Source organism: Erpetoichthys calabaricus, chromosome 3 (genome assembly GCF_900747795.2).
Source record: "Erpetoichthys calabaricus chromosome 3, fErpCal1.3, whole genome shotgun sequence".
Lineage (NCBI taxonomy): Eukaryota > Metazoa > Chordata > Cladistia > Polypteriformes > Polypteridae > Erpetoichthys > Erpetoichthys calabaricus.
The window spans coordinates 19503906-19520727 of record NC_041396.2 but is presented as its reverse complement, the minus strand read 5'-3'; the positions used below and the strand labels follow the sequence as shown (position 1 = coordinate 19520727).

Below are 16822 nucleotides of genomic sequence, written 5' to 3'. Positions count from 1 at the left end.
ATGGTGATGGACAGGTTGACAGACAAGATTAGACAAGAGTCCCCGTGGACTATGATGTTTGCGGAGGACATTGTGATCTGCAGCGATAGTAGGGAGCAGGTTGAGGAGACCCTGGAGAGGTGGAGATTGCGTTGGTTTGGACATGTGCAGAGGAGAGATGCTGGGTATATTGGGAGAAGGGTTAGGTTAGGTTAGGTTTCTTTATTTAGTCATGTTTACACAGGAAAACATGAAATTTGCCTTCTCAGTTGCATCTAATAACAAGTAACAGACAGAATGAAATAAAACAGACAAATAGAAATAAGAAAGGTTAAGGTAAGGCAGTTAGATAAAACATCTATACCAAAAAAAAAAAAAGGTAACAGGATATATATCAAAACCTTAAACATTATCTCCGATATTTCTTATTGAAAAGTCGTATGGCACTAGGAAGAAAGGAGTTTCTGGAGCGATTTGTGTGGGTTTTCAAAGCAACTATCCTTCCTGATTTACTGAAGTTTAGTTCTACATGTAATGGATGTCTGTCATCAGTTGAGATGATTTCCAGTTTCTTTATCTAAGGATATAGCTGCCAGGGAAGAGGAAAAGAGTAAGGCCTACAAGAAGGTTTATGGATGTGGTGAGAGAGGACATGCAGGTGATGGGTGTAACAGAACAAGATGAGGAGGACAGAAAGATATGGAAGAAGATGATCCGCTGTGGCAACCCCTAATAGGAGCAGCCGAAAGAAGAAGACAATCATCAAATTCACTGTCAATACTAAAATAAGCCTACAACAATTACATTGACAATCATGTTACGGTATTTTTAAAATGCTTCCTTTTCTTTTTCATAACTTCTTTAACGCACTACTTTTCCGCTGTGAAGCGTGGGTATTTTGCTAGTTTTTAATTAATCTGCAAAAATGTACACACTTTTTGATTTGACATTCTGGGGCATTGAGTGTTGCTTGTTGTAGGTGAAGAACAAATGTAAATGATTTTATCAACATAACAAAATGTGAGTAAAGTGAAGGCGTCCGAATGTAGTGGTGGCTCTGAGGCTAAGGATCTGCGCAGGTATAAGGAAGGTTGCCAGTTCGAATTCCCGTTAATGCCTAAAAGATGTCCTACTCTGCTGGGCCCTTAACCTGTAATTGCTCCAGGGGCGCTGTACAATGGCTGATCCTGCGCTCTGACCCCAAGGGGTATGCGAAAACTAACAAATTCCTAATACAAGAAATTGTATATGGCGAACAACAATAATCCACTGCATGTAAAATATATTTTTAAGGTATCTCACATACTCGGGGCTCCGTTTTTGATTTGTTTTTTTTTTTTTAATTTAAAGTTTGTTGACCTCGAACAGCCGGAATGCTTTAAGCACCACGGTAATATAATCAGTATGTTACGTTCCCTGTTTCCCCCTCCTTAAACATCCAATCTTGCAGAACAGACCTCGTTCTCCTCAAGTAATCCAGATCAGTGCGCTGTACGCGCGCACGCCTGTTATCGCCACGTGACTCCCGAGCACGCGCTCTCGCGCTGCCGGCAGAAAAGAAACAAACAAAAAAAAAGCTGCAAACGTCGAGGAAGAGTGCGACCCGGAGCGCATGAGGCGGCGGCGGTGGTGGCCCGCCGGGGCTTAGAACACCATGAGAACTGGAGCGACGCCGGCTCTCGGGGGATGAAGAGCTTTAAGGTGAACCGAAGAGAAAAATAGGTTAAAGAAAGTACTTCCCTTTACCGATAGAGAACGGAAGCCAAAGCGGCTTTCTCCGCCTTCTCCTCCCACTCTTGTTTTTTTTTCCTCTTCCCTCCATTTTCGGCGGAATCCGGTGAGGCCTCGGCCATCTCCGCCGGTGGGCTCCTGAGCTGCCAGAAGAGCGAAATGTCTTACCCGAGTGTTCACTGTTGAAGGGCGGTTGTGTACTATTTATAACTCTTGGTGCCCCCGGGTGGCTTGCGTTTCTTCAGGTTGGCTTAGAAGTTGTAAATAACGTTTATTTCATTTGCACCCTCGCAGTTCGGTCTTCACTCATGGCTATAGAAAAGAGAGGATTACCTTCCCAATTAGACCCACATGTCACTATATTATTATTATTTGTAGTAGTTTAGTACAATAATATCTGACTCTGTGGATAGCGTACTGTTGTCGTGGAATCCCACTTAGGACGGATAGAAGCGCAAGTACCGTATTGCAAGGAAAAGCGGTTTAGTTAAGATTTTGGTGACCAAACCGGGAGACTTGTGTATAAACTGCCCAGATTGTTATGGTTCGAAAACGGGACAGAACTCGGTCATCCAACGTACCCCACGTCGGAGCAAAGCCAGGCATTACTCAATTTCGGGATACAAAAACAAGACGTCTGAATTGACACCCTTACCAGGACTGTACTTAACCGGAGCCATTGAGTCCATTCATGGAATCTGTGTGGAGTCTCCAGGTCGGAGCAGGGCCGGAAATATTTAGGCAGTCGGCCAGAGTGGCAGGCATCATTTTTCCAAACATCGCAGACGCTGATCTAAAAACATTCGGTGCAACACCAGAGGAATCATCCCCCATATACCCATATTCATTTCCTCCTGGGGGACCCTCGGGGCCTGCACTACCATATAGGTGAACTAGGCCGTCATCTAAGATAGTAACTTTTTTGGTGTGGTGGCATTTTGTCAGCCATAGCAGACGTAGCTGTTGATATCTGTATATGATTAGCGCGAAAATCCCAGGGCAAGGGGTCCTGACTCCTTCAGCATGACATTCAAGTATGCCTCGCATGAATTTTCAAGGGGGAATGGTTCAATTCTCCCTTCACTCTTAGATCTACTATAATGTGTATTGCCTTCAAGACTTTGTGGTTTGGGTGTGACATTTTCACTTTTGCCCAAGGCAGCAAAAAAGCTAGAGCAGGCACTTTCAATGATTCTCAACCCATTATATGAACACCTGTGTACTTAAAACACAAACGGGTTCTTTTATTTAATATTAATATATTATTGCAGTTGAAACAAGAAGGGGACCAATCAATATTACAATGTAATATATATTTATCCTTCAGCATTTGAAACACCAGGGGATTCCAAGTACAGTGATACCGTGAGATTCGAGTTTAATTCGTTCCGTGACCGAGCTCGTAAGTCAAAATGCTTGTATCTCAAATCAGTTTTCCCCGTTGAAATTAATTGAAATGAGGTTAATTTGTGCCAGCCCCCAAAAAACCACCCCAATTTTTTGTTAAATGTTTTCAACATAAGAAAAATGTATTTATAATGAACAAATATTGTATACAAACAAAATAAAACCTAATACATAAAAGAGAATCTAAAGAAATAAACAGATGTTGGCAAAGCCGATTAGCATATTGTAATGTTTTTTTCTTTCACTTCACTTTTGTTTAACTTAATTTTCTTCTTCACTAGTTTTTTTCTTTTTGCCACGCTTTCGTCACTTTCATTCTCAAGGCGTTTCAGTAGAAACCTGTCCAAGGAGCTTTGTTTAGTCCTCCACTTTATGAGTTAGGCGAGTATCATTAAATAGCGTCGCTGCACGATCAGTTGTAACTTTCTCAGGGTGTTTCTTTTCTTTAAAGTTCGAAACTTTTTCCCACTTTGCCAACACTTAGATAACCTCCTCCACCATACCGATCTCCTGCAGAACCTCCGTGTGTTGCCGCGTCTGTAGTTCCATCAACTCCTCCGTCGTCAGTTCTTCGGAATGCTCTTTGATGGCTCGTATTTCAAATTTTGGCTCGTAACTCAAGGCAAAAAATCGACCTAGTGACGGCTCGTATCTCAAAAAACTCGTACCTTGGGGCACTCGTATCCCAAGGTACCACTGTACTACATATAATATTGCACTCAAACTTCCAAAGTTTGGGCATGACACTGACAGCTTCACCTAGGGCAGCAAAAAAAAGATAGGGCCAGTCCTGGGTCGGTGTTTGCATATTTTCCCAGTGGGTGCATAAATTTTCTATCAAATCCCAAATATGTCCATCCATTTTCAAACCCACATTTCTTGAAGATGTTCTGAAGGAAGCTGGATCCCATTCCAGCAAGCATCAATTATAAGGCAGGAACAATCCCTGCACAAGGTGTCCATCGCAGGGTAAAAACAAACACACACACAAGGGCCAGTTTAACATCTCCAGTCCACCTAACCTGCGTGTCTTTTGACTGTGGGTGGAAACCCTGACACAGGTAGAGCATGCAAACTCCATATCCGGATTGTCCTGGCTGTAAGCCACTTTCTTCATAGTGTGAGGTAGTAGCACTACCACTGTAACACTATGCTGCCCTCCCAAGAATTTTGATAAACTTTAAAATGCCACAGTGAGATTTGGGTCAGATCCTGGTATTATGGTGATATAATAATGGATGGATAAGAACATTGTATCAAACAGGAGCATCACCGAGACAGTATGTAATGTTATTTTATTTTCAGAGACATTGTGTTAAGCATTGCTATGTGCTAAAGCAACCAATTAAATATTGCCATAAAATTCAGTTATTTGTATTGCAGAGTGCACCTAATAGTCATATACCAAAGCTAATGCTGAATAATACTGTAAAATTTAAATATAAAATCAAGTATTGTAAGAGTAATATAAAAACAGTTTACTTTAATTTGAAGACCTGCTGGGTTAGGTTTCAGGGTTTTTAAAAGTAAACATATAACCTGAAACTAATGATTGGTACATGTGATATTATTTATCTTGATTTTCAGAAAGCATTTGATAAGGTCTCACAAATTATAAAAGAAGCAAGATTTCAGTGTGTGGTGTGTAGATGGATGTAGAATTAGCTAAAACACAGGAAGCAGAGGGCAATGGTGAGAGGAACCTTATCATCATTGGATGATATTAAGAATGGTGTCTGTCAGGGGTCAGTGATATTTGTAATATGTATAAATAATTTGGATAGGAATATAAATAACAAGCTGGTTAAGTTTCCAGATGAGACCAAGCTAGGTAGACAGGCAGATAATCTAGAATCCGTTGACTCTATAAATGAGGGCTTGGTCAGCATTCAGATTTGGACTGATGAAATTTAATTGAAATAAATTTAACGTATTACACGTGGGAAGTAAAACTAAGATTTGAACACACAATGGAAGGTCTGAAACTTGAAAGTGTAACTGTTAATAAGGATTTAGGAGTTCTAGTGGACCAGTCACTGTAAACTTCCAGTGTTCTGAAGCCAACTAAGAAGGTTAACAGAATGCTCGATTATATAGCACCTTGATGTGTGGACTATAAGTCAAGGGAGGTCACGCTTAAGGTTTATAATGCACTGGGGTAGCCTCACCTGGAGTACTGCATGTCGTTTTGGTCTTTGGGCTGTAAAAAAGACTAAGCAGTGCTGGGAAAATCCACTGAAGAGCAGCTAGGCTGATTTCAGGACTGCAGGGTATGAGGTATGTAAGGAAAGAGTTCAAACATTTCACTTAGTCAGTCAGAACTTAAGAGGTGACATGATTGTAGTGTTAATTGAAGATTGAGACCGTTACTTTAAAATGACTTCAACAAGAGCACAGTGACAAGGTCAATTTCACATAAATGTTAGGACGTTTGTCTTTACACAGAGAACTATTCTAGACATATGGAATATGTTACAAAGTAGTGTGGTGGACAGTAAGACGCTAGGGACATTCAAAACTTGACTTGATGCTTTTTTGGAGGACTTGGGTGGATAAGATTGGCAAGCTGAGTTGGGCTGAATGGCCCGTTCTCATCAAAAGGTTTTTGGTTTTTTTTTCGATGTTCTTGTGTTATTAACTTTCAACATTATTAGAGACCCAGTCCAGTGCCTTACGCGCTTTGCTGCCTTGATGGGCACCATATCCACCATTGTTAGCCGACCTGGATTAAGTGGGTTTGAGGGTGACTGTCTTAACTTGCAAACATAATTTTATCACATAATGTGTTATTTTCCTACTTTTGGAAAATCATTTCCTTTTTTCAGAATAGGAAGTCAAAATCCATCCTCATTAGTTTTACTGTGCTACATTATTATCAGATGCATCTAAATAATAGTGTTGTATATTAAAATAAACTTAATTTTATTATTATTTTTTTATTATTGGCTTTCTATATTACATATAATAACAGTTATAAAACAGTACTTTAACTTCTAGTACCAGTATAGCAAAGTTGACTTGGTGTATTAAAGTACCTTATTAAGGATGGTATCTATTTGTTTAGAATCTAATTTAATTATATGACTTGCCAAGTTATGTCTCTGGAGTTAGTGAAGGGCAGCATCAGTGGACATCTGCTAAATAAAAAAATTTGTAAAGGTTATTACCATATTGAAGAAACAGTAAGGAATATTAAAGGCAGTGATACACCTGATAAAGGCCGTACAGCTGAAATGTGTTTCTTAACATTTTTTTTAAATAAACAACCTTTACCAATAATATGCAAAATTCTTTGTTACAATAACCATTTGATGATTTTCTATGACCTTTCAAATTACGTGTAAAAGTAGTAAATACTAGAACATAATAATAATAATAATTCATTACATTTATATAGCGCTTTTCTCAGTACTCAAAGCGCTATCCACACGGGGGGGGGGAACCGGGAAGCGAACCCATAATCTTCCACAGTCTCCTTACTACAAAGCAGCAGCACTACGACTGTGCCACCTGTGAGGACATGTTAACATGTAAACCAAAAACAACATTCATTTATATAGCCCAAACATAGTAAAAAAAGCCACGTGCTATCATCACATGCTCCCAGCCTCTATATTATATTTTACACAGGAGAAATATACCTGATGCTTCATAATATTTAAATGTTAACATTCTCAAAGCTCCTTGGTCCAGTTCATGATTGCAGGGGTTGGCAGAGCCTATACCTATAACACAGTGCCAGTTCACTGCAGGGCCCTCTAACATACTGGGTCATTTAAAATTGCAAATTAACTCAACCTGCCCATCTTCAAGGAAGTGGGAGGAAAACCTACTCAGACACAAGGAAAGTGTACAAACTCTACACAGACAACAAATGGGTGCAGAATTTAGTCCCAGGTCACTGGATTCATGAACCAGAGGTGCTGCCAATTGTGCCACCCTTTAAAAGACTGAGTGTGATTTTTATTATACTATGGCCTTTCCTGTAATAAAAGAATGGCCTTATATTTTAAAGCAGTTATGACCTGATTTTTCAAAACTTAATACTTATATTTACCAACTACACTGGTATACAAAAAAATATTTTTTATTTGCTACTGGGAACTTCAGAGCAGCTCTCTATGAAGTTTTTTACACTGATTTCATATTTGAAATTGGAATTAAGCTAGCACATCAGATTTTTGAGATGCATATCATTGCCGTTTTGACACTTTTGAATATCAATATATCAATACAATATCTAGTTTGAACCCTGTCCCACCAAAATTGTTTGAATGTGTTTATTCTGAAAACAAACCGGAAGACAATACCAGAGACACACTAAAGTATATTTATGTCAATGTACCTCAATACAAAAGCGAGGTCAGTGTGCTCAAAATTGTCTGAGGCACTCGCATTTGCACTTGTACTGCACATCTGTCTCTCTTTGCATGAACCAAAAGTAGTTACCCATCATGCTCGGAGTAAATTTTTCCTGATGCCGGTTTTCCATCACCTTTGTATCCTGATGAAATCTTTACCCATGCTCATCTTTGACATCGCTTAGATTTGGTGGAAAAAAGTCGAGATGAGAATGTAAAAAATGCGTCTTCAGTGACATTATGGCTCCCGTAAGCTAATATATACTTTCAGCATATTCTCCACAAGCTAAGCATAATTCTCTGCTCTGTGACTGTCAAGAAAATTCTGGACAACCTGCATGAATAAGGGCGCTGATTCAATTGGCTTCAGTTTCCTTTTGAACTCATCGTCAAGCATCAGTTCACATATTTCAGGGCCAACAAAAACACCTTCCTTAATTTTGGCTTCACTTTTCTTGAGACCAAACTTATTTCTTAAATGCTGAAACACATCGCCTTTACTGTCCAGTCACCCTAGTTGTCCAAGACCTGGAACATCATAACTAAAAAATGGGACGTGCTGTACTATAACGGTTTTCAGATTTGGAGTCAGCAAGTGAAATTTGTTAAAGTACAGATGAAAGAATCCCAGTAGCAAAATGCTTGTTGACCAGTGCTACCTGTATAATAAAAGTGGATTTGTATTTTATGGGGACTTAACAAGATACAAACTGTGGAAAGCACAGTACTATCATACATGATAGTAGTATAGCATATAAATACTTTGGCTCAAGTGATATACTTCTGAGACTGACATTTCTAACTGTGTTCCAGTTTACAGGTTGGTCTTGAAACATTGAATTCTCTACAGTTGTTTGTATCCTCACTATGATGAGAAGCCTGTGGGTTCAGGTTGGATTGCTGTTACAGATCAAATACATTGTATGGAGGGTTTAAATAATTATAATGTGATTGATAAAGTAAACTATATAAAGTAATTATATTTGTTACTGATTTTTTTTTGGATGAGATGGGTTGGTGTAACTGCAGATTTACATGACACATTAATCCAATTTAGGGTTTTGTGCATGGTTTCCAGGACTTGTATATATCGTTGCAGCACTGGGCACAAGGCAAGAATAAAACCCTAGACAGATTGCCAGTCCATCTCAGGGACCCACTAATTCATAAACAATTTGTCAATTTAAGCTAAAGGATTCTGGTAATTACATAAGTAATTACATTTTTGAATCCATATTTTAAAGCAGTCATCACTTTTTGGTAAAGCTTTCCTTCTGAGATTGGCACTATGTATCTTTGATGCAGTTTAATAAAAACATTAGAGGGCTTTGCTCACCAACCTCCCCGGCCTGTGCTACGCGCCACTTTGCGTCTCTGCCGCTCACGTATGTGGATTTTGCTTTCACCAAACAACAAATCTTTTAATTCTCGCAGATATGCCTCTTTATTAGGAAGAAACACTACTTTACCATGATGGCAACATGAATTAAACGATCTAGAAGTCTCCGACTTAAATCTGAACAATATATTCAATCTCTTTTCACTGTTCCATTATTTCACCGAGTAATAATTTCCGTTTTTTTGCACTATTGCGATTTTTACTATCATTTTTTTGAGACTTTCAAATTTTTGTACTTTTATTATCTCTAACCTGCTCTGCATGTGTATCACGCCAATGTTTTTGAATTCTTTACGATGTTCTACTTTGTCATGTGCTCTTTGTCTTTTATTTCTGGCCCCGTGCGTGGTTAAATCTCTTGGCACAAAGTCTTGTCTCGCGGGATGTGAAAGTATCTCTCTGAAAAAGTCACGTCTCGTCCCAGGATTTCTTTATTATAATAGAGAGATATGGGCTACTATAACCAATACTTGCAGCAAATAGTGCATGAGAACAATTCAAACATGCAAAGTGTTAACACCATGTTTTTGGAAGTATAGTGGAATTCATTAGTTTGGAACACAGCACCGTTATTGACAAAACAGATTTACTCACTTTGCATTGTTTCTACAGTAAATACAAAAACAAACAAGAATATTCTTTCTTGTCAGCAGCATAACAACATAATCCTTTAGAATTGTTCATTAGTTGCATAAGTGAAATACTCCTTCCAGACTTTCATCAAAGTATGAATCCTAAAATGCCAATCACTCTGATCTCCTAAAATGCTTAATGATCATGGTGTCTATCTGTAAATGACATGTGTGATAAAAATTAAGTCAAGCTTTGAATCATTATACAACGAAGCCACAGAGTGAGCTGGAGTCCGCTGTAACACACTATGGTATTGCAGTGTTTTTTGGGCATTTATCAGGACCCCTTTTCAGATGCATGTTTCACTTCCAGATAACACACCCACACCTGTTTAGTTTAGAATTACCCACTAAGCCAGCACACTCTTTACTGGTGTGGAAGGAAAAACAGAGTACCTTGAGAAAAGCCCTAAGGAAGAATGTTCAGATTCCTCACACATAATAGCCAGGCACAAGAATCAAATTCTGGGCACTTCATGAATTCCTTCATTTTGGAAGAAAAATATGACTCAACTATTGACAGTTTATGAAAAAGTTAGACAGTGCCAGTAAGGAATACTGCAGCTATGGGAAGCACCTAGATCTATATCTAAAGTATGTGTAGTATGATGAGATTGTAAATTAACTTTTGCTTTTTTTCTGAGTGCTTAAGCTTATTAAAGTTTTATTACTATCCGAGATATCAGTTGTAAGTTAAAAAAAAAAACCAAAAAGGAGCCTGTATGTCAAAAGTGTTGAATTTATTCATTAATATCAGGGAATTTTTTTTTTCTAACCATTTAAAATTTTGTTGAATTTCATTTGCAGGTGTAATCTATTGAAAACCTACATTCTATGCTTGTGTTATTTACAAGTGGTCATCCATTTCTGAGGAACACTCCATCTTGTCACAATGGCTCCCAAGGACATTATGACCAACTCTCATGCCAAGTCCATCTTGAATGCAATGAACGCATTGAGAAAGAGTAACACTCTGTGTGACATTACACTGAAGGTGGAGAACACGGATTTCCCGGCCCACAGAATTGTGTTGGCAGCCTGCAGTGACTACTTCTGTGCCATGTTCACTAGTGAGGTAGGTTGATTTTATGCACTTTATTTATCTGATGCTGAAAGCATAACATCATTTTCAAAACTCTCAATCCAGTTCAGTTACAGGAGACCAGGGGGTAACTTGGCAGCATTCAGGCAAAAAACAGAAGCCAGTACTGGTAAGAGCACCAGACCATTGTAGCTTTCTGGTATATTTCATTCCATATTACTAGGAATAAGTGACACACTTTTTGTTACTTAGTGAGTCAGTAGTAGCTTATTAGAAAATCAGTAATGTTAATCAGTAGTAGATTAAAGAAGTAACATTTTGTTTTAGGAGAATACCACACATTTCGGGCATCTGCTATTGTCGCAGCTTCTGAGCTACCATACAAACCCATTCCACCACAGCGACAATAACAAAAACAGTGTATTCTGGCTTTTGTGATGTCGTGCATTTGACAACATCCAGCTACATACGTTTTGGTGCCAAGGTCAGAGTCAGTATAGATAGAATTTTGTATCTCTTGGTTACAATGATGTATTCCTTGGATACATGAAAAACAGACTGTAAATCCAAAGAGGAGAGTTTCCATTTTGTTCATTCTCAAAGACATCACAATGTGCAGATTTTTAGTTAATGTTGTTTGTAGTCATGTTGTCTACTTTTGGTCTGACATGTGCATGAGAACCTTGAAAACATCACCACTATGAAGAGAAATGCATATATAGCATTTATAAAGAAATACAGTGGGTACGGAAAGTATTCAGACCCCCTTCAATTTTTCACTCTTTGTTATATTGCAGCCATTTCCTAAAATCATTTAAATTATTTTTTTTCCTCATTAATGTACACACAGCACCCCATATTGACAGACAAAAAAAAAGAATTTTTGAAATTGTTGCAGATTTATTAAAAAAGAAAAACTGAAATATCACATGGTCCTAAGTAGTCAGACCCTTTGCTCAGTATTTAGTAGAAGCACCCTTTTGAGCTAATACAGCCATGAGTCTTCTTGGGGAAAGATGCAACAAGTTTTTCACACCTGGATTTGGGGATCCTCTGCCATTCCTCCTTGCAGATCCTCTCCAGTTCTGTCAGGTTGGATGGTAAACGTTGGTGGACAGCCATTTTTAGGTCTCTCCAGAGATGCTCAATTGGGTTTAAGTCAGGGCTCTGGCTGGGCCATTCAAGAACAGTCACAGAGTTGTTGTGAAGCCACTCCTTCATTATTTTAGCTGTGTGCTTAGGGTCATTGTCTTGTTGGAAGGTAAACCTTCGGCCCAGTCTGAGGTCCTTAGCACTCTGGAGAAGGTTTTTGTCCAGGATATCCCTGTACTTGGCCGCATTCATCTTTCCCTCGATTGCAACCAGTCGTAATGTCCCTGCAGCTGAAAAACACCCCCACAGCATGATGCTGCCACCGCCATGCTTCACTGTGGGGACTGTAACCCTAATGAGGAAAAAAATTAATTTAAATGGTTTTAGCAAATGGCTGCAATATGACAGAGTGAAAAATTGAAGGGGGTCTGAATACTTTCCGTACTCACTGTATAGCGGCACGGTGGCGCAGTGGGTAGCGCTGCTGCCTCGCAGTTGGGAGACCTGGGGACCTGGGTTCGCTTCCCGGGTCCTCCCTGCGTGGAGTTTGCATGTTCTTCCTGTGTCTGCGTGGGTTTCCTCCGGGCGCTCCGGTTTCCTCCCACAGTCCAAAGACGTGCAGGTTAGGTGGATTGGCAATTCTAAATTGGCCCTAGTGTGTGCTTGGTGTGTGGGTGTGTTTGTGTGTGTCCTGCGGTGGGTTGGCACCCTGCCCAGGATTGTTTCCTGCCTTGTGCCCTGTGTTGGCTGGGATTGGCTCCAGCAGACCCCCGTGACCCTGTGTTCGGGTTCAGCAGGTTGGAAAATGGATGGATGGATAAAGAAATTTATAAGAAATGATAGAAGTGATAGACACTTTGTATTAATATTTTGTTTTTAACCATTTACTGTGTAGCTTTGGTGTATGCTTGGGCTTGTCTTGCTGGAAAACAAATCTTCTCCCAAAGCACAGGTTTCTTTCAAACTGGATCAGGTTTCCCTCCACTATTTTCTCATATTTTGCTGCATTCATTTTCCCTTGTAAACCTGACAGAATAAACATGATGCTGCCACCACCATGTTTAATGGAGGGGATGATGTGTTGTAGATAATGTGCACTGTTTATATGGCATTTAATCTGATAGTCAAAAATCTTAATTCTGGTCTCAACAGACCATAGAATCTTCTTCTTCTGTCTGACATCATAGTCTCCCATGTGCTGTTAGGCAAACTGTAGCTGACATGGTGGCTCTGAAGTTAGAGATCTGCACTGGCAATCGGAAGGTTGCCGGTTCGAATCCCATAAATGCCAAAGGGGATTCTGCTCTGTTGGACCCTTGAGCAAGGCCCTTAACCTGCAATTGCTGAGCGCTTTGAGTAGTGAGAAAAGTGCTATATAAATGCAAAGAATTATTAATTATTATTATTATGTTGTGTTTTTTTTTTTTTTTTTTTGGAAACAGTAGCTACTCTTTAATGGACCTGTGACTGGTTGAGCTCCCAGGCAACAGTTGTTGTGTGCCCAGTTTCTTTAATCTCAGCCACCGTAGCTTGCAGCTCATTCATAGTTCTCATAGGTATCTTGGTGGCCTCCCTCAGTAGTTGTCTTCTTGCACGATCACTCAGGTTTTGTGGACGTCCTGCGTGAGGCAGATTTACAACTGTGCCATACTCTATTCATTTCTTAATTTTAGATTGAACTGAGAGAAGATTACAATATGCAAGCTTCCTGAGTTGCCTCGAAAGCTTGCATTTTGTAATCTTTTTAGTTAGCCAATATAAGGTGTCATTTTGCTTGGCTTTTCTCTACATTCATAATGGCTAACACGGCACAACACCCTAGTACTACAGATTGAACTGAGATATTCAGTGACTTGGAAATTTCCTTGCATCCATCCTCTGGCTTATGCTTATCAATCACCTTTACTTGGACTTGCTTGGAGTGTTCTTCTGTCTTCAGTGAGTAGGTTATGCCATGATATGGACTCGTCACGAGTTGAGTATTCCAGATAATAGCTGCATTTATGCTACAATTGGAATCCCTTGACAGGTGGTCTCCTTTTAACTAATATGTGTGACTTCTAAAACTAATTTGCTGTGTCAGTGATGACTTAGGTGTGCCATATTAAATGTAGTGAATGCTTATGCAGTTATTTTGTGTCTTATATTTGTAATTAAGACCAATTTGTAGAGACCTGTGTACACTTTGACATTACAGAGTTTTTATTCTGTTGATCAGTGTCAAAAAAGCCAATTTAAATCCACTGTGATTTAATGTTGCATAACAACAATACATGAAAACCTCCAAGGGGGTGAACTTTTTATAGGCAATGTTTATACATCTCCCAACCTGTCCATTTATTATTTATTCAACTTTATCTCTAAAGTTGTATTGTACTCGTAGGTTGTGCAGCGTAAAAGAGGTAATGGAGGATACCTAAAGGAAATGATGATTTTATTTAGATATTACCTAATTCTGTACACTTTAAGGCCAATTAATGTGAATTACAGAGTGCGACTCAGGTGGTTTACAGAAATTTCGCCTCTCACATTTCGCCTCCATGATATTTCTCCCCCATCCCAGTAACTTCTAATACCCACACCCAGATGTTTTGAGTGTTGGAAGTTTCTAGAAAAAATAAAGTGAATAATCGTTCTCAGCGTTCAAAACTGACTTTCCTAATTTAAACATTTTTGTAGCAAAATGATAAAGTTAGCAATAGTGCATCACTTAAATGAAACACTTTGTAAACATACAGTACTGTGCAAAAGTTTTAGGCAGGTGTGAAAAAATGCCGTAAACAAAGAATGCTTTCAGAAATATAAATAATGATTGTTTATTGTTATCAATTTACAAAATGCAAAGTGAGCGAACAAAAGAGAAATCTAAATCAAATCAATATTTGGTGTTACTACCTTTTGCCTTCAAACCAGCATGAATTCTTATAGGTACACTTGCACAAAGTCAGGGATTTTGTAGGATTCTAGTCAGGTGTATGATCAACCAATTCTACCAAACATGTGCTAATGATCATCAATGTCACACGTAGGTTAAAACACAGTCATTAACTGAAACAGAAACAGCTGTGTAGGAGGCTTAAAACTGGGTGAGGAACTGCCAAACTCTGCTACCAAGGTGAGGTTGTGGAAGACAGTTTCATGTCATGGCAAGATTGAGCACAGCAACAAGACACAAGGTAGTTCTACTGCATCAGCAAGGTCTCTCCCAGACAAAGATTTCAAAGCAGACTGGGGTTTCAAGATGTGCTGTTCAAACTCTTTTTAAGAAGCACAAAGAAACGGGCAACGTTGAGGATCGTAGACGCAGTGGTCGGCCAAGGAAACTTAGTGCAGCAGATGAAAGACACATCAAGCTTATTACCCTTCGAAATCGGAAGATGTCCAGCAGTGCCATCAGCTCAGAACTGGCAGAAATCAGTGGGACCCAGGTACACCCATCTACTGTCTGGAGAAGTCTGGCCAGAAGTGGTCTTCATGGAAGAGTTGCAGCCAAAAGGCCATACCTCTGACATGGAAACAAGGCCAAGCGAATCAAGTATGCACGAAAACATAGGAACTGGGGTGCAGAAAAATTGCAGCAGGTGCTCTGGACTGATGAATCAAAATTTGAAATATTTGGCTGTAGCAGAAGGCAGTTTGTTCGTCGAAGAGCTGGAGAGCGGTACAATAATGAGTGTCTGCAGGCAACAGTGAAGCATAGTGGAGGTTCCTTGAACGTTTGGGGCTACATTTCTGCAAATGGAGTTGGAGATTTGGTCAGGATTAATGGTGTTCTCAATGCTGAGAAATACAGGCAGATACTTATCCATCATGCAATACCATCAGGGAGGTGTATGATTGGCCCCAAATTTATTCTGCAGCAGGACAACGACCTCAAACATACAGCCAAAGTCATTAAGAACTATCTTCAGCGTAAAGAAGAACAAGAAGTCCTGGAAGTAATGGTATGGCCCCCACAGAGCCCTGATCTCAACATCGAGTGTGTCTGGGATTACATGAAGAGATAGAAGGATGTGAGGAAGCCTACATCCACAGAAGATCTGTGGTTAGTTCTCCAAGATGTGTGGAACAACCTACCAGCCGAGTTCCTTCAGAAACCGTGTGCAAGTGTACCTAGAAGAGTTGATGCTGTTTTGAAGGCAAAGGGTGGTCACACCAAATATTGATTTGATTTAGATTTCTCTTTTGTTCATTCACTGCATTTTGTTGATTGATGAAAATAAATGATTAAACTTTTGCACAGTACTGGATATGTATTTTTTTTTCTTTTCAGCCTAGCTGGTGTCCAGTAAAGCCTGCACAGTCACCCCAGGTTTGCTTTGTTTTTTGTACAGTTAAGGTTTATTGGAGAGACTCTAAATTGGACTTGTATGGATGAAGGCTGAAAACTGTTTTTTGTCATTTGCAAAGCGTTGCCAAGATAGGCTCTGATCCCATTTAGACCTATATTGGAATTAGAATCAGAAAATGAGGAGTAAATGAATAGTTCTTGCTTTCATGCTGTTAATACAAATAAAAATCAAATATCTTAAAGTAGTGTAAGGTTTGTATAAGCACTGTTAATTAGGAGCCCATGTACAAAGTGGTTCCACCATTTTAAAGTTAAACTCTGTAAGGATGCGTTAATCCTGAAATCACCGTTGGTCATGTAGACTTTTTCCTACTCTAAATTTTATTTTCTTATGTTATGTATTTCTTTTTTTTTTTCTTTTTTTTTCGTTCCACATTGTTTTGTAACAATTATGAAAATTCATTCCACAATAACCCAGGGCCCACTCTTTTATGTTACTATACCATTGTTTTACATTTTTCCAACTTCTTTCCATCAGACTTTACATATTCATGTTCATACTGTGAGGTACAAAAAAAAACTGATTGAGCTTGTTTTAAAGGTTTTCCTCATTCACTTGTTTCTAATTACTTTTTCCCACATGGAGGCTCCCAGATAGTCGTGCCATTATTATATAACTCAAGTGACCATCAGGCCTACAGATGACATCAAGCATGGTTGTGCATGTGGTTAATGTGATGTGATGTAATGTCATGTGTCCTATGGTTTTTCCTATAAAAAGTGGTGAGAGTATAGGAATTCCATCAGCTTTACTGGTTGATATTAGATACCGCCCTTGTAACCCTTTTTTCTGTCATTATTTTATAGCATTCTGCATTTTATTGTTGG

General features: G+C 39.2%; 1 protein-coding gene across 2 annotated transcripts in view; it reads left to right on the top strand.

Moving 5' to 3' along the window:
• Window positions 1-1503: 1503 nt before the first annotated feature.
• LOC114647785 (kelch-like protein 12) overlaps window positions 1504-16822 on the top strand; it is a 41825-nt gene continuing 26506 nt past the window's right edge. Inside the window, exons 1-2 of one of the 2 annotated variants that reach the window (XM_028796419.2) lie at window positions 1504-1680; window positions 10317-10584. In XM_028796419.2, the coding sequence (XP_028652252.1) occupies window positions 10402-10584 (183 nt within the window). In that variant the 5' untranslated portion in view covers window positions 1504-1680; window positions 10317-10401. The remainder of the gene's footprint in view (window positions 1681-10316; window positions 10585-16822) is intronic. The other variant, XM_028796421.2, reaches the window with a different exon arrangement.